The sequence below is a fragment of the Acartia tonsa genome, chromosome 9 (genome assembly GCF_053477335.1).
Source record: "Acartia tonsa isolate MP-2025a chromosome 9, ASM5347733v1, whole genome shotgun sequence".
In the NCBI taxonomy this organism is placed as follows: domain Eukaryota; kingdom Metazoa; phylum Arthropoda; class Copepoda; order Calanoida; family Acartiidae; genus Acartia; species Acartia tonsa.
In genome coordinates, this window is record NC_137268.1 from 30616646 (window position 1) to 30643365 (window position 26720).

Consider the following 26720-nt stretch of genomic DNA (forward strand, 5'->3'; position numbering starts at 1 on the left):
TTAAATTTAATTTCGTTAGAGTTAGTTTTTTTATGGAATCATACAATTGTACAATGTTTATTCTTAGCTGAAGAAAGCATATTCGAATTTGAGCAAGGATACTGTATAGAAATATGTATATGACAGTTCCTTCTTCAGATTTTAGGTATTCAATTTGGAACTCAATTGTCGTTCTGTGTTTTTTTATAAGTTGAAATATTCTCTAGTGCCACTTTGCTAAAAAATCAGCCAAAATTTACATATAAATACTGAATACAGTATGCGTAAATCATAAAACTCTACCGATTGCTTTTTTTTTGCATAATATTATACAAGAACAAACAAGTCCATAACACACACATTATTAAAATAACTTATTTGTGAAATATTAAATCAGTGACAAAAATACCATAGTTAAAGAGTAGATTTGCTATAGGAAAATATAACAATCCTAACTCTGATTTAACAGTTAAATTTGATCTTGTAATTCATTGGATTTTAATACAATAGTTCAAAATACAGCATAAAGCAAACATACATATGTAGTTAGGGAGTCTAGTCTTTATAGAAAGCCAGTTGCATGTAAAAATAATAAACCATCTTTGAATACAAATAAGGAGGATGTCTTCATTCAACTGAACACAGGATGCATTTATACAATAAGTCTTTTTCCAGTATCGCTTCGAAACCGAATAATATCTGATGGATTAGATCCAGTTCTCAGCCAAACTGAAAAATTATGTATAGCATCGTATCATATCCAATTTTCTACGAATATTAAATATCCATCATAAGCTTAAAACCAGATTTTATAGCCAGTGCCTTCGGCGTCTCAGGGCCAAAAAACTGGTTTTAATTATATAATTGTACATTTCTATATCCGCGGAAAGCTGTTTATAATACGAGGCGAGAAATAACTATTCTGGCGCAGCTTTTCTGGTTTGTCTGTACGTCTTTCTCTATAAGTTTTATAACTTGCGGCCTCATCCTTCATCTTTAGGGATAAAAGTTTAATATTGGCTCAAATGGGGTCACCAATTTTTAAAGCCTTTAGCTTTATAAGAAAACTTTATATCATAGAAGTTACATAGAAAAATAGTAGTCCTATCTATTGATGTATCTACACTACATCCCAATTATGATAAATATTATTGCCCTTTCTGTAGATTAAAATGAAAGATAGAAAGTTTATACAACCCAGTCAAAATTTTAAGCTTTTAAGCTAGCGATTGAGAGATCGTAATGGAAACTATAGGAACCAGAACTATCAAAAATAACTAGTTTTCAGTAGTTTTCAAGAAGCTTTGCTATTATGAATGTAGATTTCCTTGTTTAAAAATGAGACAGGGAAATGAGTTTTTGGCAGGTTACCTGTTGCGAGCTCATGCATAAATAATGAATTCAACAATATTTTAATAACAACATAACATATTGTACATTTTCAGGATGGTAAGTTTTTTATTTTAAAAAATTATTCTTTACATAAATAATTCTAATTTATATTTAAGTTAAATCCTTGTTAAAAGGGAAGCTTTATACTACTAGGGTCCGTCCGTCCGACCGACCCACCGTTCATTTAGGCATATTAGAATTCACAATTGGTTGCAAACTTTGGATGATGATTCCTGTGCCTTTGACACTCTAAATGTGTTGATGTTCGTTTGTCCTACTGTCCAATTTTAGTGCTTCGATTCAGACATATGTCTACTAGAAATCTATTCAATAGATCTTAGACGATGGAAATTTGAAACTGTCGGGTCAATATTTCTTTAATATTCCCCCTAGTTTCTAACTGTCCAAAGACGTTTATAACAATTAGGGAAAGGGTTGAATTTGGACAGGAAACCTAAATATTAAAATCTTTTCTAAATTTATACGATCCTGAAAGTTAATATTTACTGATATTTTCCAATAAATTTTTTCGTTTCGTCAAAATTTGGAAAAATAGCCAATATGGCTGTCTAGAAAAAACACGAAACCTCTACACCTAATATTTTCTCAGTGTTTTTTTTACTTTTTATACAATTTTTTTTAAAAATTAAATATTGATGAGTTTTTTTATTTTTATAGAATGAATTATAAAAAAAATAATATTGGTTGATTGGTTTTTGCGATATCAGAACTCAGAACCATATCAGTTTTACTTTTAAACAATTCAATAAATATGAAAACTTTAAAAATTAAATATTGATGAGTTTTTTTTATTTTTTTAGAATGAATTATAAAAAAATAATATTGGTTGATTGGTTTTTGCGATATCAGAACCATATCAGTTTTACTTGTAAACAATTCAATAAATATGAAAACTTAGATATAAAATTTGTATAATAGATAAGACTTTTAAATAATTTATTCTCCCCTTTCTTTATTCCAAAAATCTCGATTTTTCTTTCATTGTCATATCCTAGTATTTATTATGTGTATTTGTATTGTCGTGTGAGTATGTGAGAGGGTTGTAAAGGATAGATAAATTACCACCCCCCCCCCCTCTCCCTCACATAGCTGTTAAGACTTAAGATTTTTTGTTTCAGGCTTTCAGCGTATCTACTCTATAATAATCCACCTTCCAAAGATCCAACACCCTACATTATCCAACCCTCCACCCTGCTTACTGTCTTCTACATTTCAACTCAACCATATATCAAACTTGCTAATATCATAAAGTGAAAGAAAAGTTAAAAAATAAACCACCAATAACCATTAAATAATGTATTAATCATTCTAACTCAAGTAATATGTACTAATTTATTATTTAACCTAACATACTAACAAAACAATAATCATAACTTTTTTTACTTTAATGAAATAAATAATCTAAATAAATAAATAAACTATGTTGACTTAAATAAAATGAAAATAAATATTTTTATTTTATTTGGATTGGAGTTAGTTTTGTAAATTGTAACGATTTGTCCTTGTTCTCTAAGGTCTCATATTTCCTGTATCATGAGTTGACCCTTAGCTTTATGCGGTCATAAATGTTCCCCCCCCCCCCCCCAAAAAAAAACGCTTTTATCAATATACCTTGTATATTGGGGAATATTAACAAGGATTAAAACATCCATAAAAACTAGTACTGAAACTTTATGACAAACGGATACAGGAAGCAAATGCCTACATTACCAGAAATGAAAAAAGCTATCCGCTTTCTTACGGAGATTGACCAGCCCTAATTATAAAAAAGCTATTGTTCTGTAAGATTAAAACGATTTCTGAAACTGTATAACAAACGGATAATAACACAATCACTTAAATAGTTCAGAATAGTCGACAAATAGTCGACGGACAAACTGACCCTAATTATAGAAAATTATTGTTCTGTATGAACTTGAAGATCTCATATTTCTCATGTGAGTTCAGTTAAGTTGACCCTTCCAGTTTCCCTTCCTTAATCAGGTGACATAAATTTTTCCTCCCCGCCCCCCCCCCCAAAAATAAATATTGTACAGCGATTAAGGCGCGAAGATATGTTAATTTTATTTACCATAAAAACGAGTACTTTTATTATCAAACTGACATTATTCTTTTATTTTAGTAATTATGGGAAAATTGAAACAAATTTAAAATGCACGGAAAAATGTCTATAAAAATTTTAAAAAACTTAATTATGAAATAGCTTCGCTCCAAAAAAAATAAAATACTGAAGGGAAACAAACTAATCTCAAATCTTAAATATATATGAACATAGCTTTGTAAGTATGTCTGTCCAGGCGATAAATTTAATTCAAAAAATAGATATTTATCAAATTATCACATCGTATTATAAGCGTATGACCGGAAAGTAAAAACGATTTCTTTCAACTGAAGTCCAAAAAAACCGTATATAGTTATTCCGAATTTTACGATTTGTATTTAATAAAAGATAGACAGACAAAAAGAAAGAACTAAAATTATTAAAGTGATTATCTAAATTTGGTTACTATCATCATATCTTTGTAGTTTGTATAATTGATCAAAAAGCCTTCATAAAACTCCTAGGAAAGTTTTTTATCCGTGGAGATTAACAGACATCCTATTATTTTATTCTTTGGTTTTCAATGATAACTATGATATATAGACAGAACAGAAATGTACAATCGTTTGATTATTAAAACCAGTTTTTTTAGCCCCGAGGAGCCGTTTAACTATGAAAGAAATAGCTATCTGTCTTAAAGAACGAACGAATTAAAAAGTAAAAACTTTGTATATTTGTTTTATTCAAAAAGAGTAGGTTTTATTGCAATTAGAGTCTTCCAACTAATTCACTTACAATTTTGCTTCATATCCGTGTCATGTTATTTAGTTGACCCTTTTTAAAAAAATTTAAATTTCCCTTCCTTGCGAAAGAATGTTTTTAAAACTTAAAACATATGAAATGATATTATCACAGATATTATCATCAATCTATAATATAATTGGCCAAAAAGCCTTCATAAAGTGTTATAAAGCATATAGAGAAGTTATCTATATTCCAACTTTCAATATGTAACTTTGAAGCAATTTTGTTTGTTTTCTACATTACCGAATACTTTGTGAAATCAATTCGTCTCAAATGTAACTTTTCTTAAAAATAGGTTTCTAAGACTTGAAATATAATTTTTAACTTTTCTCACCAATGAATGATGAAAGTATAAATTTAAGAACAATTTGAAATATTTACCCTCTAACGGCTAATTTATTTACTATAATTTCATCGTATTAAATCCAAATTTAATCTTGTTTCTCCCCCCCCCCCCCCCACCCCAATTATTACCATACCATTACCAGGTTGGTTACGATATTATATATTTGTTTTTTATCCGTGGACCGTGTGACATGAAAGATTAAGCATCAAATCCTCCCCCCCTCCTCAAAGGGGAAATTAGCAGAATTCTTACATGTCTACCTAATAATTATAAAACATACATAAGTAGCGAAGCTCTAAAATTATGAATAATAAATAGACCATTTGGAACAATGTATGGTTGTCTTTTGAAGCATTAAGCTAATAGAAAAACGTTAAAACTTAAACAATTGAATTTACAATTACATAATCCTAAATTTGCCTAAACTTAAAATTGTTTATTAATTATTTCTTATCAGTTCAGCATTTTGATTTTTGATTATTATTTATTATTGTCAACTGTCCTATCCCCTCCTAATATTTATGTTTTTCCCCCTATTTTTTGGGGGGGGGGGGGGAGCTAAACAGATATCCTATTACCTCCTAATATTTATTACATACAACACCAACCCCAATTTTAGGGGGTTACATGGGGGGGGGGGGGGGCGCGCATTACCACTCCGCCCATATTCATAATGAGCGGTGAAAATGGACAAAAAAATTGTAAAATACGTGATAAAAAACACATTTATAACAATCTTTTTCTATATATAACAATATAGTGTATTTCCGTAAAAAGACTCGGACGGAGGGACGTATGGACATACCTTAATTATAGAGTAACAAGGATTCTTATAATTTCATTTTCACTATGTTTATATATATGAGAGGGGGGGGGGGGGGGTCACGATTAATTTTTAACTTGGGGAGTGGGTAAGATTATAATTTATTATACTAGTGTAGTCTCACCCCTCCCCTATTTGAAGGTTGACCGTTACATTACAACTTACGATACAAATATTGACCCCTCCCCCCCCCCCCCTCCCCAAGAAATAAGTTAACAATTCAAAACATATGGAAAATAGGAATTAGCGAAGCTTTTCTATAATTTGTGTTGGTTATAAACGTCAGTTAGTATTACTATTTTATATAATTTATAGACAGAATACTTACTTTATAATTATACTTATGCATTTATGTTAATGTTCCCCCCCCCCCCCCCCAAGAAACAAAACAAAACAAAACATATGGAAAATTCAAAATACTAGGAATTAGCGAAGCTTTTCTATAATTTGTGTTGGTTATAGACGTCAGTATGTTAGTATTTATATAATTTATACTTATAGACAGAATACTTACTTATAATTTTGATTATACTAATGCATTTATGTTAATGTTTTGCTTTAATGGATATTGTCATCCTTGTTAAAAATATTTCACACATCCCATTGAAGATATCTAGAATATTATAAATCTTAATAATTTCTTGGAAACCAACAACAAAGAAAAATTTGTAGGGGGTAATTAATGATTCCTTGAAATTTCATTTGCTTACAGACCTTTGAAGTGACAACATTTGAACATTTGTTTTATTTTTGCTATCGTTATTATGGCGGAACAAGGACAGAGAGTCACAGTTGGGCGCAGGCGCAAGCCGGTAGCGATGGATGACTTGGTTCCTTACTTCCCCCGTACACTTACCTGTACAGATCCAGAACCAAGTTTATACCCCGACCTGATGCCTGGATGGTACGCCCATTATCAGGTCCTTCACAGATCTTTTAAAGATATATCTAACCTGCTTTACAGGTCGGGGTTTCAGAGTGTTCGGAATATGCAGGCGATCAGACTATTTAGTGAAGGAATTGGTATATACCAATTCCTTCACCAAGCCCTTCCATCTTCTCAGCGTACACGCGAACAAAACCAACTTGTTCTGCAGCAAATGGAAGCAAAATGCAACGGTTACCGTGACGACGTTATCCAGGCGTTAGCTGTCTATGACCGTGCGATAGGATTAGATGGCACAGTAGATCTATCATCAGATGAAGACGAATATCCCGATATCTCCGGCGATGTAAATCCATCTTCCGATGATGGAGATATTGACGCCATCCTGGAAGTTCTGGAACACGAAGGTGGCGCGAGCGAAGGTGAAGGTGATGACTCTGATGAGTCAGTGATCATTATCGATTGAGTTGAGATCGCATTCCTGTGAATATTTAGTTAGATTCCACATAAATAACATAACTTGACATATATATGCTATAATAATAAAACTATGAAAAATAATTTTCTTATTTTTATTTAATTTAATTTGTAATTGCGATGCTGCTCTATAATTTGAATTATAATTGAAGAAGTAAGCTCTGTTTGTCTGTAGCTAAGGATCTCGCTAACCACTGAACCTATATGGTTCTCCTTTACAGTACAGCTTCGTATAGGTCCTTAGATGGTTTTATTTGTGTACTTATTTTAACTTTGAATTGAAGACATAAATTTAAAATTATCAATAGCTATAGTATTAACTTTAACAAACAAAAACATTTAAAGTGCCACTAGAGGCCTCTAGGGGCGTAGCCGCTAGTAAACTTATAAAGAAGTAAGCTCTGTTTGTCTGTAGCTAAGGATCTCGCTAACCACTGAACCTATATGGTTCTCCTTTACAGTACAGCTTCGTATAGGTCCTTAGATGGTTTTATTTGTGTACTTATTTTAACTTTGAATTGAAGACATAAATTTAAAATTATCAATAGCTATAGTATTAACTTTAACAAACAAAAACATTTAAAGTGCCACTAGAGGCCGCTAGTAAACTTATAAAGAAGTAAGCTCTGTTTGTCTGTAGCTAAGGATCTCGCTAACCACTGAACCTATATGGTTCTCCTTTACAGTACAGCTTCGTATAGGTCCTTAGATGGTTTTAGGCTATTTTTCTGCCCTTTCATATCCCTTCGAATATAGAGCCTCTAAATGCTAGGGGCGCAGCCGTTTGTATCCAAGGAAGAGACTCGAGAGACGTTTGATATAGTTATTTGATATACTTAGGTAGGTAGGTAGGTAGGTTCGAATATAGAGCCTCTAAATGCTAGGGGCGCAGCCGTTTGTATCCAAGGAAGGAAGAGAGACGTTTGATATAGTTATTTGATAAAACTTAGGTAGGTTAGGTAAGCGTTCCACGTATTTAAAATTATCAATAGCTATTTCTTGCATCGTTAACGAATAAAAGCTAACTATCTCGGACGAAAAATCAACATGTTTAAAATGGACGTACGGACATTCTGGTAATGATTATAGAGTTGCTACGCTTTCTAAATCGGACGGACCGACCATAAGAATGAATAAAAAAGTGTATTATTTCGAGTTTCTTATCACATTTATTTTTATCACGAATATGAATATGAAATGAATTTATGAAATACAAAATGAAAATGAAACAATGAAATTGAAAAACGAAAAAAAAACAGACAGACAGACAGACATATTTACATTTAGAAATATAAAGTAGATTTGCTACTAAAAAATGAAACAATGAAATTGAAAAAAAAATTAAATGAAAATATTAAAACTAAAGAAAAGGGGTAGTTTCACGAAATGCATTTGAACTTAATTTAGTGAACCGCATATTTTATCCTGGTTAAATGGGTAAACTACATTTATATGGCATATATTTGAAATGAATTCAATTTTCTACCACGTAGTTTTTAAAATATCAAGACCTTAAAATTGTCTTTTTTGTGATATATGCAATTTAAAAAGACGATTTTCAAGTCTTGACATTTTAAAAACTATGTGGTAGAAAATTGAAATTTTTTCAAATATATGCCATATAAATGTAGTTTAACCATTTAACCAGGATAAAATATGCGGTTCACTAAATTAAGTTTAAATGCATTTCGTGAAACTACCCCTTTAAAAAATCTGCAAATTTAGTAAATAAAGTATAAATATATCAAAAATAGTATATACAAAATTTGAAAATATCCCCCCCACCAATAAAAATAACCGCGGGCGCTCGGCCCCCTAGCCATATAACCTAACCTAGCCTAACCTAATCCAGTCATTTAGTCGGGGGGGGGGGGGGGGGGGGATAATTGGAATTCTAGTAAATAAAGTAAATATATCAAAAATAGTATATACAAAATACAAAATAGATTTTTACAATTTTTATCCCCCCCCCCCCACCAATAAAAATAACCGCGGGCGCTCGGCCCCCTAGCCATATAACCTAACCTAGCCTAACCTAATCCAGTCATTTAGTCGGGGGGGGGGGGGGGGGGGTGGGGATAACAACACAAAATAACAATAAATTAACAGTAAATATCAACAATAATCAATAGAATTGAAATGTATTATTGTTGATATTTACTGTGGCGTGCGCACCTATTGTCAAATTGAAAATAGGTGCAACACGACCACGTTGAGGTTGACGTTCTTGCTGTGGCGGGGGTGGGGGAGGTGGATTGTTGTCGGGAAGGGGCTCTGGAGGGTCGTCCTGCTGTTGAGGGTGGTCCGGCTCTTGAGGATGGTCCGGTTGTGGTGGTTGATGGGGAACATTGACATTATTGTTGTTCCCCATCTGTTGGATAACCTGTTGACCTTAATAAATTAAATCAAAATTAAAATTAAAATCTCTCAGGAGGGTGGTCGATAGATCGATGTACATCCCCAGTGATTTTCCCTTCTGTAGATTACAATTAGTTCCATAAAAGCCAAAAAAAATACATTTTAATTAAAGATCCAGCTTAGATTTTTTGACGCATTTTTTGGAGCTTCTCTTTTATGGATGTTTTCATCCTTGTTTTATAATAATCATGTAAGCAATTCTGTATGATATTTACTATTAATTTAAAATAAATGGTTATTTTTTCCAAACCATAAAATATCTCAACGCAATTAATTAATTAAATTAATTCCAAAAGGTGAATTTATTATTTTAGAGTAAGGTTACTGGACAAACATATTATATATAATACCTACCTAATTGTCTTGCAGCATTACGGCGTCGTTGTCGTCGAACTCGACGCTGGTCATCAGGCTGGGGTGCAATAGCAGCCACAACCGGATCATCTCGGAGGGGGGCCTCAACAGGAACAGGAAGAGGAACAGCGACACCTTAATAAATTATAAATGTATAGAGTCGAAGCAAAATTTTAAGTAAATTTGTTGGAAAACTGCTTCATACAGGATAATGTTTATGGTCATACTTACATTTCTAGGACTTAATTATAGAGTTGCTTCGCTTATAATATTATTCTTTGTTGTCCAAGGAATCAATATACCAAAAACCAGATCAAACGGATAATTAGATCACATAAAATTTTGTTGTTATAAAAGTAGAAAAATCAACATGTTTAAAAGGGACGTACGGACATTCTGGTAATGCTTATAGAGTTGCTTCGCTTTCTAAATCGTACGTAACTACATCATGCAAAGTTTGAAATCGATAGGACAATTCTAACATGCCTAAATTAACGAATAAAAGCTAACTATCTCGGACGAAAAATCAACATGTTTAAAATGGACGTACGGACATTCTGGTAATGATTATAGAGTTGCTACGCTTTCTAAATCGGACGGACCGACCATAATTATAGAAAAGCTTCGCTTTTAAAAAGGTAAAAAGGAGAACCCGATCGGTTCATCGGTTAGCGAGATCCTTTAGTATAAGGATTATTTATTCATTATATTACACTTGGTGGAATAAGTTATAACTATAAAAACAAGGATGACAACATCCATAAAAGCGAAGCTCTGAAAAGGTAGGACAAACGGACATTAACACTTGTATAATGTCATGTTTATAATTGTTTATGGTTATGGTTATGGATTTACGGACATTCTGGTAATGATTATAGAGTTGCTTCGCTTTCTAAATCGTACGTAACTACATCATAATAAATAAATAACTAAAAATAAATAGAATTCAATATATATTATACCTGGGTCAAGTTGTTGACGTCGTTCAAGTATTCGCTGGCTCCTTCGTTTCGTGCTGCTGGGTACTCTAGATTTCATTATTCGTTCGGATATTTATACTGAAATAATAATTTAATAATTAGTATTTTATTTTTCATAATGCAAATGCAGATATAATTAATTTCAATTTCAATTCAATTTCATCAAAACGTTCACAATATACGTATAAAAACACTGCAAAATCAAATATTAAAAAATAATTAACTTTATAAGTTTATTTTATGCGTATATAAAAACTAATTACGCATTAAAACAAAGAGAAAGGCGGTCAAAAGGTAGAGAAAGCCATTAAAATAAAGGGGTTGTATGCAAAAATGTAATTTCCTCATTACCTTCCGATAAGCCGCTGAAATTTATTTTGCCTTTTCTCGGCAGTTTTCGGCGGTTGCGCCGCCGTTTCTTCTCCCCTTAGTATCCAAGTAACTTGAAGTTGGCTGGCCCATCTCTCGTTCGTCGCCAACCTACTATTTAACTTTAAATTACAAATTTGTAAAATGTAAATTATCTTTATAAACCAACCTAATGCCGTAAAATCAATCTTCGAATAAACCAACCTAATGCCGTAAAATCAATCTTCGATATTTATTATTTAGAAAATGTTAAGATTTTTAATTTGTTAATACTAATAGTCTAATAGCATGAAAAAATTTTATCTTTACATACCCTTTAAAATAAGTGGCATCCGCATTTAGAGCCTAGAGGTCAATATCCAAACATATATGGGTGGGGGAAAAGGGTTTTACATGTAAGTAACAGTTAACACCTTTATAGTCCCCCCCCCCCAAAATAAAGGGAAGGGCAATGGGCTGTTTATTTTACTCTAGTCTCCCCCCCCCTCCCCTTTTAAGGAGGGTTGCTATATGAAAAGAAAGGGTTGAACTTGATTTTGAATATAACCCCCCCCCCCCCCAAAAAAAAATACAAAGAATAATCCCTTTATTTATTTAAATTTTCCTTTATAAAAATTTTCCATAATATATATATGACGACACCTTTATTATACATAGAATATATGAAAAGAAAGGGTTGAACTTGATTTTGAATATAACCCCCCCCCCCCCAAAAAAAAATACAAAGAATAATCCCTTTATTTATTTAAATTTTCCTTTATAAAAATTTTCCATAATATATATATGACGACACCTTTATTATAACCCCCCTTTATTTATTTAAATTTTCCTTTATAAAAATTTTCCACTTATGCTGGGTGACGGGAGAGAGTTTTTTTTTTAACTTTTAAGAAAGGTTTATATATATGACACCTTTATAAATTATAACCTTATATTATAATGGCCGATAAATTGATGTACACTCCCAATGATGATGCACAAAATTACCCCTTTTGTAAATAACAATTCATAGTTGAAACGTTTTTACACTCAACTTAATGAAGCAACCAAGTCCCAAAATTCCCCAAAATTGTTGAGCAAACCAAAAAGAAAACGTTGGTATAAAACTTTGTTTTTAAAAGATATGAAATGATACAGATATTCATCATATCATTATCATCAATCTATTCTATAATTGGCCAAAAAGCCTTCATAAAGTGACCTCAAAGCTGACAATGTCAATGGTAATCCTTGAATGTTATGTAACTTCCAATATGTAACTATGAAGCAATTTTGTTTGTCTACATTACCGAATACTTTTTTAATTCTATTCATCTCAAATGTAACTTTTCTTAAAAATAGGTTTCTAAAACTTGAAATATAATTTTTAACTTTTCTTACCAATGAATGATGAAACTTAAGTATAAATTGAAAAACAATTTGAAATATCCAGCCTCTAACGGCTAATTTATTTACTAAAATTTCATCGTATTAAATCCAAATTAAATCTTGTTGGTTCCCCCCCCCCCCCCCTCCTCCTAACCATTACGTTATGATGGGTGGAGAAAAAAAGATTACATATAATTATATTCAAATAAGAAGTGTTGAAAAAGGGGGGTGGGGCAGGTTTCAAATAATCTTTAATCTTTTAATCTTTAATCTTTTACGGAGGGTAAATTAAGTGTTAAATTACCCCTTCTGCAGATTAAGCATCAAATCCTCCCCCCTCCTCAAGGGGAAATTAGGAGAATTCTTAGTCTTACATGTCATATAAATATTTTCCAACACATCCCATGATTTCCCTCGTACTTCGTAGTAATTGGATACGGATTATAGTTATACCCCCCCCCCCCCACACTTTCTTTTATGTGTGTTTATTTTATCCCTTACTATTCCAAAAAATAAAATTATGGGTGGAGTTACTGTTAAGTTGTTAACCCTTTTCTTCCCCCAATCATCCAATGTAAGCGGTAACCTGGCCATTCTCACCACCTTAGGCTTAAAGTCATAAAGTCATAATTAATATTAATCTTTTTTTTTAGTTTTAGTTCAGTTACAACATCGTTAGAGAATGGCTGAGCCTGACTCTAATAAAGTTATAGGTGACGATGATGACAGTGAGGTTGTCCAAGCTATGCCTGACTCTTCAGTTACGCGTACTCGTAGTTTGCGTGAACGTAAGACGATCCCCGATGCAAGAATACCCGATATTTTGGATGAGGTTGACCTTGATATGTTGGAGGAAAAGGAGGGTTTGGGGTCCCCCCCCAAAAAAATAACCCCCAGTGATAACATTAGGTAATAATAATATTTTCATTTTATATTTAATAATGTTATAAAAAAACTAAAAGGGGTAGTTTCACGAAGTTTATTTATTAAGCTCAAATGCATTTCGTGAAACTACCCCTTATAAAATTAGTGGGTTTCGTCGTATTTTTACTTTTTATTTACTATTAAGCTCAAATGCATACCCCTAATAAAATTATAATAAATGGGATTATGAAAAGTAGTAACTTTTTATCTTAGGGTAGGTAAATGTTATTTATTTATTTAATTTTCAGTTGCACTCCAGGGTCGGTAATGTTGGAGGAGAAGGAGGGGTTGGGGACCCCCACAAAAAAAATAACCCCCAGTGATAACATTAGGTAATAATAATATTTTCATTTTATATTTAATAATGTTATAAAAAAACTAAAAGGGGTAGTTTCACGAAGTGCATCTACCCATGCTAAAAAAAGTATAGAAATGGGATTTTTACAGTAACTTTTTATTTATTAAGCTCAAATGCATTTCGTGAAACTACCCCTTATAAAATTAGTGGGTTTCGTCGTATTTTTACTTTTTATTTACTATTAAGCTCAAATGCATACCCCTAATAAAATTATAATAAATGGGATTATGAAAAGTAGTGGGTTCCTTTATCTTAGGGTAGGTAAATGTTAAAAAAATATCCTTACTTACTTTTGGTCAGGTTAGGTTGGGTCCTCCATCCATCCTCCAGGGCGCATTCCTTCCATGTTCAGCAACTCTCGGTGCTCTACACACCAAGAGAGGCCATTTTTTTTTAGAATATAATCCCAAATTTGGTAAATTTGGTGGGTTCTAAAAAGAACCAGAGAAATTGAAAATTTATTTATTTATTTAATTTCAGTTGCACTCCAGTCACTTCAAAAATAGCTGATCCACAACGCAAGCGAATAATAACAAAGTTGTGTTCACCTCCAAGGGTCAAGAAAAGAAGAACAGAGTCTTCTCCCCAATCGAGGTAAAAAAAACAAGTAGCCAAATAATTTTTTTTTATTTTGTCCAGAGGGCAAGGTAAAAATAATATTAATTAATAATTAAAATAATAGGCTATTTTTTTAAGGTCAAAACCTGACAGCCCAGAACCTGAAAATCCAACTTCACCCCCCAAACCTTCTCCCCAATCGAGGTAAAAAAAACAAGTAGCCAAATAATTTTTATATTTTGTCCAGAGGGCAAGGGAAAAATAATATTAATTAATAATTAAAATAATAGGCTATTTTTTTAAGGTCAAAACCTGACAGCCCAGAACCTGAAAATCCAACTTCACCCCCCAAACCTTCTCCCCAATCGAGGTAAAAAAAACAAGTAGCCAAATAATTTTTATATTTTGTCCAGAGGGCAAGGGAAAAATAATATTAATTAATAATTAAAATAATAGGCTATTTTTTTAAGGTCAAAACCTGACAGCCCAGAACCTGAAAATCCAACTTCACCCCCAAAACCTTCTCCCCAATCGAGGTAAAAAAAACAAGTAGCCAAATAATTTTTATATTTTGTCCAGAGGGCAAGGGAAAAATAATATTAATTAATTATTTTAAGGTCAAAACCAGCAAGCCCACAACCAGCTTCACAAACAACACCAGATACATCACCAATGCGCCCACTCAACGTAACGCCGCCGCCGTCTCCATCACCTACAAGTACAACAGCCACACCTAAAGCCGCAGCTGGAGACACACCTTCTTCAGCACAGTCATCCCCAGCTGGAGAAAAGCCAAAAGGGAGAGGTGGCCGTACAAGTACAACAGCCACACCTAAAGCCGCAGCCAAACCTAAAGCCGCAGCCACACCTACAACACCAGCTGGAGACACACCTTCTTCAGCACAGTCATCCCCAGCTGGAGAAAAGCCAAAAGGGAGAGGTGGCCGTACAAAAGGATCCAAGAATAAACCCAAGATGAACAGTGACAGTACGGAACATATGTTCATCAGAGGTAAGCTTAAATTAGTATAATTAATATCAATAACATAGGTAGTAACATTAAAAATTTAATTGACAGGATGTCTATTTGTCTGTACTTAAATAAAATACATTATATTATATTTATAATTAATAACCATACAATCTCAACCGTAAATACATAAATTTCTAGAATACTAGTTTGTTTTACTTTACCTATAATATATTAAATTAACTGTTCTATTGATTACCTAGACTGCGTGGGTACAGTACAAGGGGACACACACTCGCTCTATGACCGCCTTGATGGGAAGAGGATAACATATAGTAATGGTGATAAGGTACAAACATAAATACTAAAAATAATAATAAAATGTAGAGGGGGGGGGGGGGCAAAAGTGACACTTTTTGAAAGCAAAACTAAAAGTCAAGAAAGGAACACAACTAAAAAAAGAGTTACAGGTGTGAGATTATTAAATAAAATGTTTAATAAAATTAAAATTACTTCAGGTTTATGTCTACTTGGTTAAAGTGCTTGAAGATCATGCTTACATGATCCCCAACTACCCTGGAAAGGGTCAGAATAAGACCCCGTGGGGGCGGGGGTGCAAATACTGTAACTTCCATACCTGGGATGGCACATACCACGTGAAAGAATACCCCAAAGAGGGAAAACCATTAGAGAGATTTATACTGCAAGAAACTAACCTTCTTAGGTAATAATATTAAGTTGACATAAAATAACATGATGTATTAACGCAACGTGCCGGAGCCGTATAATTTTGATGCGGCTCCGGCTCCGGGGAGCCGTATTTGGAAATACGGCTCCCGGCTCCGGCTCCAGCTCCGGCTCCTACCTTAAAATTAATATATCAATTTTTTTCCATTATTGAATTTGATAAAATAAGATAAATAATATAAAATATTTTGCTTTTATTTGATTAAAGCTATATAAAAGTAGAAGGATGTGTGTCTATTTGTTAAGTAACAATAGTTTTTCAGTTTATTATATGGAAATAGACCGTTGCCAAATTATAATATTACTTTAAAAAATCATTTTTACCTAGTCCGGAGCCGGAGCCGTTTTTAACAAAAAATACGGCTCCGGATCCGGCTCCACAAAAAATGTTGCTGCTCCCGGCTCCAGAACACTGGTATTAAGTATTCATAAACATTGATTAAAAATATATACTGACAGACAAGGTGAATTATAGAGTAGCTTTGCTAAAAAAAATAATATTAATTGCTTACCTGTTTAGGAGGTTTAGCCGTCACTGGATCATTGACCACAGAGATGTTTACCGAGAGTATAGGAAGGGAGTGAACCTGGCCAGCTTTCAGAGGAAGTTTCAACAGGCCCAGGCAGATGCTGAAGTTATCCATGAAGTCAAAATATACGTCACTGCCCTAGAAGCGCTGCGCCACATAACAGGAAAACTGGTTAATAATGAAAGTTTCCTTCGCTTTAAGGTAAATGTATGTTTAATATTTTTGATCATATTTGCTGTTATCTAATGTCTCATACCTATATTTTTTTAAACAAAATTAATTGAAAATGATTGCTAAAATCGAAATATATCTTCATGTCAGTTAGAATAGTGTATTTTTTAAAAATAGGTTGAAAAACATACTAACTTTAAAAAATTCGCTTTAAGGATACGGATGCCAATGCCTTTGACCATATCGTCGCCAAGCAGGTCGGTTTACTTGAGAAAGGCAAGAAGCAGGATGCACCCACCAGCAAACAGCTTCATAACTGGCTGCAGGGGCAGCACAAGTATTACATGGAATCCTTCAAGAAGATTTTAGAAAATAAAGGTATTAATAACTATTAACTATTAAGTATTATAATTTATAAACTAAAACATTACTAAATAATTTCAAAATCTGAAAGAAATAACAAATAATTAATTTAAATTATCTTCACTTCCGCGGGTGTGTACATTGCCGAAATCGAAGGAAAGGTGCACACCTGCGGAAAAAATGTTAATATTTAATTATTTTAAATAATCAATATTATCTTTGTTTCCGCAGGTTTGCACCTTTCCTTCGACTTCGGCAATGTTCACCACACCGACTTCATTGCAGGTAACCTAAATAAAATAAATAAACTATTATTATTTATTAATGCAATTACAACTGCAGCAGCTACATAACCTGAATTAAATAAAGTAAAGTAAACTATTATGAATGAATAATATAAAAGAATTACTAATTTTTCAGTAACTGCAAACTATACCGATGCAGACGGTCCCAAAGAATTGTTGCTCGCCTGTGAACAGGTATAAGTTTAAAATTAATTCTTAGAAATTTAGAATGACCACAAATACCTAAATGATAATTTGATTAATTACTTATGTTTAGATGCCTAAACCCGATGCTTCCGGCCGCAGCATCTACGAATATTTCGAAGAACTGTTGAAAAGGTTTGGGCTTGAGCATTATCAACTTCTCAGCTCCACATCCGACTCGGCTGCCAACTGTGTAAAGGTAATGAAAAATTATAAATTATAATTATAAAATCATAACTATTTAATAGTTTTTTCTCGCATCGTATTTTAAATGGCTTTCCGCGGATGTAAAATGTACAATTGTAAGATAAAACCAGTTTTTTTAGATGAATATTTGAATGAATACGAGAATTAATATTATAAAACAATACCATTAGAAAGTAAATCATTAATTTATTTTTCATTCTTTAGTCCGTCAAGATACTCAATGAAGAGCACGGGAAAACCCCCACAGAGTATACAAGTTTCATGAACCATGAGGGAGTCAGTGATGATGATAGTGATAAGGAAGACACACCTGAGGCTGATAGTGAAGATGAAATCCCGTTGGATTTGTTTATAGAAGATTTAGATGAGGTTGAGGATGGTGTTGTAGAAGCCGAAGGTGAGGGTCAGGATGGAGATGAAGAAACCCTGGCAGGAACAAGACAAGGCGATGGCGGCGATGGCGGCATATCAAGTGCGATTTTCTACAGGTCCATCGCCATCAAAGATCCACAACAAAGAGAGGGTAAGTAAAGTTAAATTAAATTCATTCCCAAAAAATTCAATGAATTACATTTAATGATTTACAGGGGTAGTTTCACGAAATGCATTTAACTAAATTATATTAATTTATTAAATTATTTCTTTTCAGCAATCACAAATTTCGGGAAACTAATAGAAGAGAACATCCAAAGAACAATGAAATGTGATGAGCAGAAATGTGGACTTATAGTGGGAGGTGTTTGCCTCAACCACCAAGTGGAGTTGGCGTTGAAGCAGGCTGCCAAAGTTGTAAGTAAATTAATTAAATGATTAATAGAACCAACTAAATAACTTATACAGTAACTTAAAAAGTTAAATAATAAATTATACAAAAACGTGAAAATTAACAAATATTATATTTTTTTAGAAAGGGAAGGGGTACAACAGAACCATAATTAACCTGGCAAAGCTGGTCAGTAAAATTATGAATAACAAGAAGCTGCGTCGCATTTTGGCAGAGAGTGGACAACGTATGCTTACCAGATACGTGGAGACGAGATGGAGCTCCAGAATGAACATGATAAAGCGGTTCTTAGAGTTGTTTGACAACAAACCACTACTTCAGAAGGTGAAAAAATCCGTGCAGGATCAGAAAGGTAAACCCAAAAAAGTTAATTATAATTTAAACAACAATTTAAAACTAACAAAATTACCAATTTAAATTTCTCTCTGTCCCTTAATTAAACAAAAGAGAAAGGTAACAAATAGAAGTTTATTAAAATTTAAACTAAATAAATTATTTCTTCTCTCGTTCCCTTAATTAAAAATTAGAACTGTATATATCAATAGAATTAATTTTTAATTTTTAATTTTTAATTTTTATTTTAGTCAACAAGAAGTTTGACAATCTGTGGCCAACACCTGACCAGGTTCTTGCCCTCAGAGAAGTCCTGGAAGTGTTGGAGTGTGTGGATACCATGCTGACAATTCCTGCACAAGCCCATGAGGCCACAATCGTCCAGATGTTCACCATGCTGGATACGGTGTTCTTTACCCTACGGACAAGTATGCCTGGCAACTTATTCGCTAGACGTGTATTCAAGTTCCTTCACCTGAGAGTTAACAAGATTGTCCGTACTAATGCAGGATGGCAAGTCTGTCTCTACCTACACCCCCTGTCACGCAGTCATTTGGAAATGATTGCGAGTGGCACACAAAGCTTTACGGTGACACAGGATGAAGCAAAAACAATTTTACAACAAGCACCCAAAAATTGTAGGTTGTTGGGTGAACGGCTACACCGAATCTCACTGAGAGCCAACCTAAGTCCTGAAGAAAAGGCAGATGAAGAGGCCGACCTGCGTAGAGCTAATGCGGATGCCGACAATGAGGATTCCGAAGCTGACGAGTACGAATCTCCAGAAACTGCACCTCCCACAGGTAAAGATATACAATATTAATTAAAATAGATAATAATAATAACATTAGTTAAATAATTCAATTATCATTTTTATTAATTATATTTATGTATTACAGGCATGATGACACCCATCCAAAAGATGTTTTGGAACAAACAACAAGAGTTCAAAGAAATTCAGGCTCAAGCAGCAGCCAAGAAGAAAAAGAAAGAACAACGTGACAAACAGAAGGATCCCCTGGACGTCATGAAGAAACACCTGAAAGCTGGGCTGAAGGATTGGAGTAACATAGAAGAATCCAAGTTGCATGCCTTGACATACGGTTACCAACGTGAAGTCGCTAAGATAAAGGAGGAAATTGCGAAAGTCAAAAAATCTAAGTCCAAGGATTTCGATGTTGAAGAACGCCAGAAACTGTACAAACAAGGAGCAATGACCGCAACCCACAGGATGCTTACTGCCAGGTATGAACATGTTGCAGAGAAGATATGTTATCCACCTGGACTTGTCAGTTTGATGACCAACTTCAACAACTTACCTGTTTCTAATGCGAGGTGTGAGAGAATTTTCTCACACCTCAAATTAGTTTACTCATCGAGGCGGTATAACCTAGAGAAAGAAACCATCCACGCCATCATGTTCTTGAAGATGAACAAGCTAGTCCCCAAGAAGTCCCAAGCATTTTGGGATAGGCAGGTAAAAGTTACCAAGAAGACAGCAACCAAGGAACTGGAAAAGTGAAATAATTTTTGTAAATATGTTTATCATATTAATTATGTTGGAAAGAAATAAAGTAGAAGTAAAGTAAAACAAATAATTTAATGAAATAATTTTGTGTTTTTTAAATATCTGTATCATTACCATTATAAAATAAATGTTGTAATAAAACCCAAAAAACTGTTTATTGATATATTTTTTTTTTTGCAGTATTGTTATTTAATTTAACAAGGATGAATAATCAATAAGTAGCGAAGCCAAAAACATTACTCAAATCATACTTGTCTTGTGTCTTTATGCGTGGATGGTCTCTTGCTCGAGGTTCTAGAGTAAATAAGTTGGACATCAAATGAAAGTAAATACTAAATATCCAAAAATAAATTTGAATTTCAATTAAAGGGTGATGGAAAAAAATAAAAATGCGTACTTGCCGCTTCGCTTATATTATTGTACATTCAAACATCAGTAAACCAAAAATCAGACCAATCGGATAATTAGGTCACATAAAAATTTGTTGTTAAAATGTAAAAAAAATACGGACATTAATGTCAGAACTGAATTATCAGAATGCGAATATATAAGAGTCTAAGCAAAATTGTAAGTAAATTTGTTTAAAAACAGCTTGATAATCAGGTTTAATATGAGCGTACATTTAAAACCGAGTTTCAACGCAAAAAAAACGCGGAGCCGAATCTAGAAATACGGCTGCGGATGTGTGTATATTTGGTAACATATGGTTTTTAAGTTTAATTTAAGGAAATAGACCGTTAAATCATATTATTACTGTAAAAACTCACTTTTAACTAATGTGGAGCCGAGCCGTTCTGAACGACGTAAAAAAATGCACGGAAATTCTTTTCGAACACAGGGATTCAATATTTTTAGGTAAGACTTATCGATAAAACACACCCGATACTTTGTAATTTTGGAACGATATAAAAAAATAAAAAATAAACATAATTAAAAACAAAGTATGGAGCTTGCCGAATTATTCACAGTATAAAATCTGTGCGTTTAAAATTGAAATTACCAAAAGGCAAAATAAGAATAATTAAGTTATAACGAACAGACTTATCACTTTATATTTACAAATTATTACAAAATCCTTACCTTAATATACAGTAAATGATTATGTGTACTGCCTTCCGAAATAGAAAACATAGCCTATTATTTTGACGTGTATGTACTCTTATGACATTCACTCAAAACAATAGACTACAATAATTTTTTTCGGACGACAGTACAGAACAGAATTAGATCTTCTTGTGTTGACACTTGACTAAGACTTTGTTTCTTTCTTCTTTTTTTTTATAACTATGCAAATAATATTTATCACTTTATTTTATTGTATTAATATAATTCCATTTGAAGTTTTCACATTGAATATTAAATTTTTTATTATTTTTCACTTTTCTTTGTATCTAACTAACGCGTAGTATGACGTGTCAATACACTCTGAAATTCAAATAATGACTGAAGAACTGTGTGTGTGTGCACGAGGTGCACGAGGTAGAAATGTACATGGGTAATTAGAAACTTCAATATAATTTATTTCGTTATATTTACATTTTTTAAAATAAGATTTTTTAATATGTTTTGACCACGGTAAATAATAAAAATTTGTTGGAGGAATTTTTGTGTATATATTTATCCCTGATATAACAGCATACACCGGAAACGGATGATATCAAATAACAGGGAATCTATAAATATATTGTTACAAATACAATTACAAACTATTATAAGTTAACTTTAATATATTTCATTATCGTTATATACTTTTTTTACGTAATGCAAAATTATCCTTTTTTAATATTAGGAAGAATTTTTATTTTACCCTGTAAAAAAAGCAATGAAAAAAGTAAGACGTCTAAAATGTCGTATTCTTAACAGGTAGACTTTTTGGAGTAAGGAAATTATGTCATCACATTAATTTCATAGAAAGAACCTAAAAGTCTAATATATCTAGTAAATTTTATTTCGGAATTGTTTAACGAACATACTTAATTTAAGATTGCGTGATTTATTTCGAAATAGAAATATAAAACGTAAAAATTTATTATTTTTCAAAATCTTCTATTTATTTACCAAGTACTTCGTATATAAATATTAAGAAATTTGAATATTTAGAAAAATAGAAATAGGGATGTATTTTTGAACGAAGGGAGAGGGGAATTAATATCCTATTTTTGAAATAGAATTCTTGCACACGTATATAAATATTCCCCAATTTCAATATTTTCATATGTCTAAATTCCCTTCCAAATTTACTCGAAATACGATACGTTTAGGGTTTAGAATAGTTAATATTTAAAATATCTAGTAGACACATCATTGCTTCGATTTTATGGATTTTATCATTCTTGTTTCTTTACACTTAAACTTACACACAGCATTAAATGCAATTTTTACGTTTGTTTACTATTTTTTATATTTACTAATCCTTCTAATATAAAGCCTAATAAGTTAGAATAAGAGGATTAAATATTATTAAACAACAAATATATGTATAGTGCAATAAAATAATGAAGAATATTCTGAATACTATAAAAAAATGACTTTTTCGCAAAAAAAAATATATTTTACTTTGTATACGGATTTATAAACATGTAAAAGCATTGAAAACTATATTTCCAGTATCGCTTCGAAACCGATTAATATCCGGTAGAATAGAACCGGTTCTCAACCATACTGCCATGTGTGTATAGCATCGTATTATATCCAGTTTTCTACAATTATAAAAATGTACAATCATAAGATTAAAACCACTTTTTCAGCTCGTGCCTTCGGCATCTCGGGGCTAACAAAACTATTTTTAATTTTTATATTCGCGGAAAGTTGTTATCACACAATGAAATAAATAACTGATTAAATATTTTATATTTATCAAATATTTTTATTTCATATAAATATTGTTGAAAAAAAGTATAATTATCATTTCTATTATCTTACTTTTTCAGAATCTTTTGCCCTGTCCTTTAGTATGGAAGTATGAAACCTTAGCAAAACATATAAAGAAAAATATTATTTGTGTCAAAAAAACATTGTAATATTTCTTAAATTTCATTATGACAACATTCATAAAAGCGAAGCTTAAAAAATCAGACATTAACGAACAAAAAAAATGTTAAATAAACAATGCATTCAAAATCAAACAATAGCTAAAAGTAATCAATTCTATTCCAGAATTACTTGAATACAGGATAGAGAAACTTACATTTTAAGACTTAAATATAAAGATGCTCCGCTTATAACATATAGCCTTAACGTCCTAGAAAGCGTTATACCAAATTATTAGATGCATAGGATCATTATATTAAAACAAAATCTTGTCAAATTAGTTAAAAATCAAGATGTCTGAAGTAAAACTACTTATTGTTGGTGATTATAGAGTTACGTCTTCTAAATTGTACCTAACTGTTATAGGAATCATCATGCAAAGTTAGAAATTAATAGGGCAATTTTAACATGCCTAAATCAACGATAGTAGCTATCCGGGACGGGCTACATTACGACTCTATTCAAAGAAAGCTTCGCTTTTAAAATTTTATTTAGGATTTTAATACTTCTGAAAGTTAACTGAAACGTTTTGTAAAATAATTTTGATTTATAATATGTTTTTAATATTTGGCAACTGAAAAATGAATTAGTAGAAAAAAACATGTTAATATTCTTCTATGAGAAGCAGTACCCAATAGAAAAATAACAGAGAGATTTAAATTCAGGTAGCTTAAATAACCTTCACTTCATTAAAGTGTAAAAGGTGCTTTCCCTCTAATTTTTAATCAATGACAAAAAAACTCCCCACATATTTTTTATTTTCATATTCCTAATCCCTGTGGTGTGCTCTTATTCTGTGGTGCCCTAACCCTGCGGGGTTACCCATTACCCAATATAGCCTAACTAACCTTTTTTACCGCATGATCACAGTGTTATTGTTTAATAATCCACTTTATACTAAAAAATTTACACATTGTGTTTTGCGTTAGGTCCTGCCACTAGGCAACATATTTGATATTTCTTGTGTATTAAAATAAATAAAATAAAATAAAACTATATAAACAATATACCTATGTAAATATTCGTATCAAATAATTATGTTTTAATATGTTGACTGAAATAAATATTTTAATTTGAACCTAAAGTAAAAAGCAAACCATCGAGAATCTTTTAAACTTTTAATTTTTTCAGATAACAAAGCAATTTACCTGTGCTCGACTAAGCACTTTGAGGAAAAACGCCGAGAAAAAGGTATCAAAACTACTCTACAACTAAAATAACAATCCTATCGTGAACCTCAGATATTAGAGGCAACCAGAGATTCCTTATTTATTGACAAATTTGGAAAAATTACAATAAATCCTACCATTTTTTTTTGTAATTTTCCAGGATATTGATAGCTTTATATATCTTCTCTACCTACAGATGTTCTAACTTTAGTATTCTGTGTAGTACCCCTTTTATGGATAGAATTATGTTTAGGCAGTAGTCTATACATACACTCTTAAAAATCATCACAAAAATTTTAATTTTTATTATCAAGAATTGGCTAAAAAATAGATGGTTTTATATCATTTTCATAGAGGGTTCACAATAAACAAACCAAGAGAGAGAGGGGACAATAGACTGCATTACAATTGTCCTCTAAGTTTTATTAGTCGTTGGCCTTTTAACTTAAGGACTTAAGTGAATTTTGGTTGTTTGAATTTTTAAGTATAAATTTGAAACATTTCACCCACTAGTTTTAATTTTAATTTTGTTTATCATCATTGGGGATGTGCAACAATTTATCGGCCATTGTCTTAGACTTGATTATGTTAATGAAATTTTTTCATTCATTTTATCAGACATTTTTTCAGTATGGTGCATGTAGGTATGTTCTAAAGGGCTTGGAATTATGCTAATCTCAATCTACAGGGGATTCTAGTATTGGTGTTTATGCAAAACTGACGATTTTTTTAGATATATAGCATATATTTAGCCTAATTACTTAACAGTCAGAGTTTCGTTCTGTATGTGTGTCATTGTTCAATGAGATTTAGTACATAAATGGTAAAATTTATAGTTCTATAAAATTTTTCAGTTTCATCAAAGCTATATGGTAGACATGTATGATGTAAGCCAACTCCATATAGAATCTCCATCTTTTTAATAAAAGATCAAAAACTAAGGTTATGGAGGCACCCCCACAACCCCCTCTTTGGTAAAAAATAAAAGTTTCTAAATCTAAACTCAGGAAATGTATATTGTAAGACGAACAATTATCAGCGCAGAAATTAAATTTACCATTTTTCAAATTTTGCTGTTTTCAATATTTGCTGCATTATCAGGTCACCTTTTCATGTTTGCACAATTTGTTAACCAAAAGGATTTAGGGGCTATTAACTCCCCTATTATACATGCTAATTTTAACGGTGTTTACTCATTTCTGCACAAAAAGTTTGGGCTGTTTATTACACTAGTCCCCAAAGTTTTCTTATTCAATAGCTTATCAACTCTGGGGACTTTTATTTAATTTTGATTGGTTGGTTCATTAAGTTAAGTGTTCAAACGTTTCAACCACTAATTGTTATCTACATGTGGTTATTTTGTGAATCATCATTGAGAATGTACATCAATTTATTTTATTACTTTTTGCACAGTCAATATTCAGGAGGAAATTATAGCACAACAATTCTATCAACAGTTTCAGATGGGGTGTGCACATAAATGTAGATATTTGGATATCAGTTAAAATCTCAAGTCATACTTTTGTCAACTTATATCCAATCCTTATTATGTAAAGTAGTAAATTATGTTTTGTCTTAAGATTTCAAAACTTAACCGATTCAGTTCTATAATTTAGAAAAATTTCATATAGGTCCCGGGATATTTTTAGGCTATGTGATTTTTAGATTAAAAGTCTAGGGATAACTTGAACTCAAATGAATATTTCTTACTTAATTTGTATTTCATTCCACTACTACCGGGAATCTTAAAGTTTAAGACGTTGATCGATGAATAAATAATCATCTTCAATGATAATAAATAAACAAAAAAATTATTGGTTGAAAAATGTAAACACTACAAGTTTAGATACAACCTATGAAAGTTAAGTAAAAATACCCAAAGTTTCGAGCCAATCAAAAAGATGACGTGGCCTGATTATAAAATCCATGGGTACCACTGTAGTTTACAGCCCAAAGTCCCCTCCCTCCTTGATCACTACTTAAAAGGCTTAAATTATGTAAGCACTAGGACCAAATAGAAATTAGCTATTAGATTATCATTAAACTTTTAATAAACTTATTACACAAATATATTAACCAAATAATCAAGTAGTTCGATTTTTAAACAGTCAAGAAATATAATATCTCATTAATATAAATCATTTATTGATGATATTTCCACAAATGGTTCAATTTTTTTTTGAAAATCGACTTGTTGCTCACTCTAGTCCTAAAACTCTATTTTTAATCACCTAGACAGCGCTTAAATGGAAACTGAAGGTAGGCGGATGGATAAAAGATGGATAAGGCGCAGATAGATAAA

General features: G+C 32.0%; 3 protein-coding genes across 3 annotated transcripts in view; 2 read left to right on the forward strand and 1 right to left on the reverse strand.

Moving 5' to 3' along the window:
* LOC145327484 (facilitated trehalose transporter Tret1-like) overlaps positions 1-26720 on the reverse strand; it is a 75059-nt gene that overhangs the window by 28945 nt on the left and 19394 nt on the right. The gene's annotated exons all lie outside the window — the stretch shown is intronic.
* Positions 14479-17006, forward strand: LOC145328753 (uncharacterized). The gene is made up of 6 exons (XM_080172572.1): positions 14479-14634; positions 14716-15110; positions 15332-15417; positions 15587-15792; positions 16336-16546; positions 16732-17006. The coding sequence occupies exons 2-6, from the start codon at positions 14771-14773 to the stop codon at positions 16909-16911; spliced, it is 1023 nt and encodes a 340-aa protein (XP_080028698.1). The 5' UTR covers positions 14479-14634; positions 14716-14770; the 3' UTR covers positions 16912-17006.
* LOC145328752 (uncharacterized) lies at positions 17423-22511 on the forward strand. Its single transcript, XM_080172571.1, has 6 exons — positions 17423-17566; positions 17779-18097; positions 18224-18363; positions 18482-18710; positions 18943-19494; positions 19591-22511. The coding sequence occupies exons 1-6, from the start codon at positions 17441-17443 to the stop codon at positions 20211-20213; spliced, it is 1989 nt and encodes a 662-aa protein (XP_080028697.1). The 5' UTR covers positions 17423-17440; the 3' UTR covers positions 20214-22511.

What these genes read in the sequence shown, in the direction of transcription:
- LOC145328752 (XM_080172571.1), top strand. Translation starts at nt 17,441, where the DNA reads ATGCCTAAACCCGATGCTTCCGGCCGCAGCATCTACGAATATTTCGAA. An exon ending in TGAAGCAGGCTGCCAAAGTT is followed by an intron (nt 18,364 to 18,481) that starts GTAAGTAAATTA and finishes ATATTTTTTTAG; the next exon opens with AAAGGGAAGGGGTACAACAG. An exon ending in ATCCGTGCAGGATCAGAAAG is followed by an intron (nt 18,711 to 18,942) that starts GTAAACCCAAAA and finishes TTTTTATTTTAG; the next exon opens with TCAACAAGAAGTTTGACAAT.
- LOC145328753 (XM_080172572.1), top strand. Translation starts at nt 14,771, where the DNA reads ATGCGCCCACTCAACGTAACGCCGCCGCCGTCTCCATCACCTACAAGT. An exon ending in CATATAGTAATGGTGATAAG is followed by an intron (nt 15,418 to 15,586) that starts GTACAAACATAA and finishes AAATTACTTCAG; the next exon opens with GTTTATGTCTACTTGGTTAA. An exon ending in CAAGAAACTAACCTTCTTAG is followed by an intron (nt 15,793 to 16,335) that starts GTAATAATATTA and finishes TTACCTGTTTAG; the next exon opens with GAGGTTTAGCCGTCACTGGA.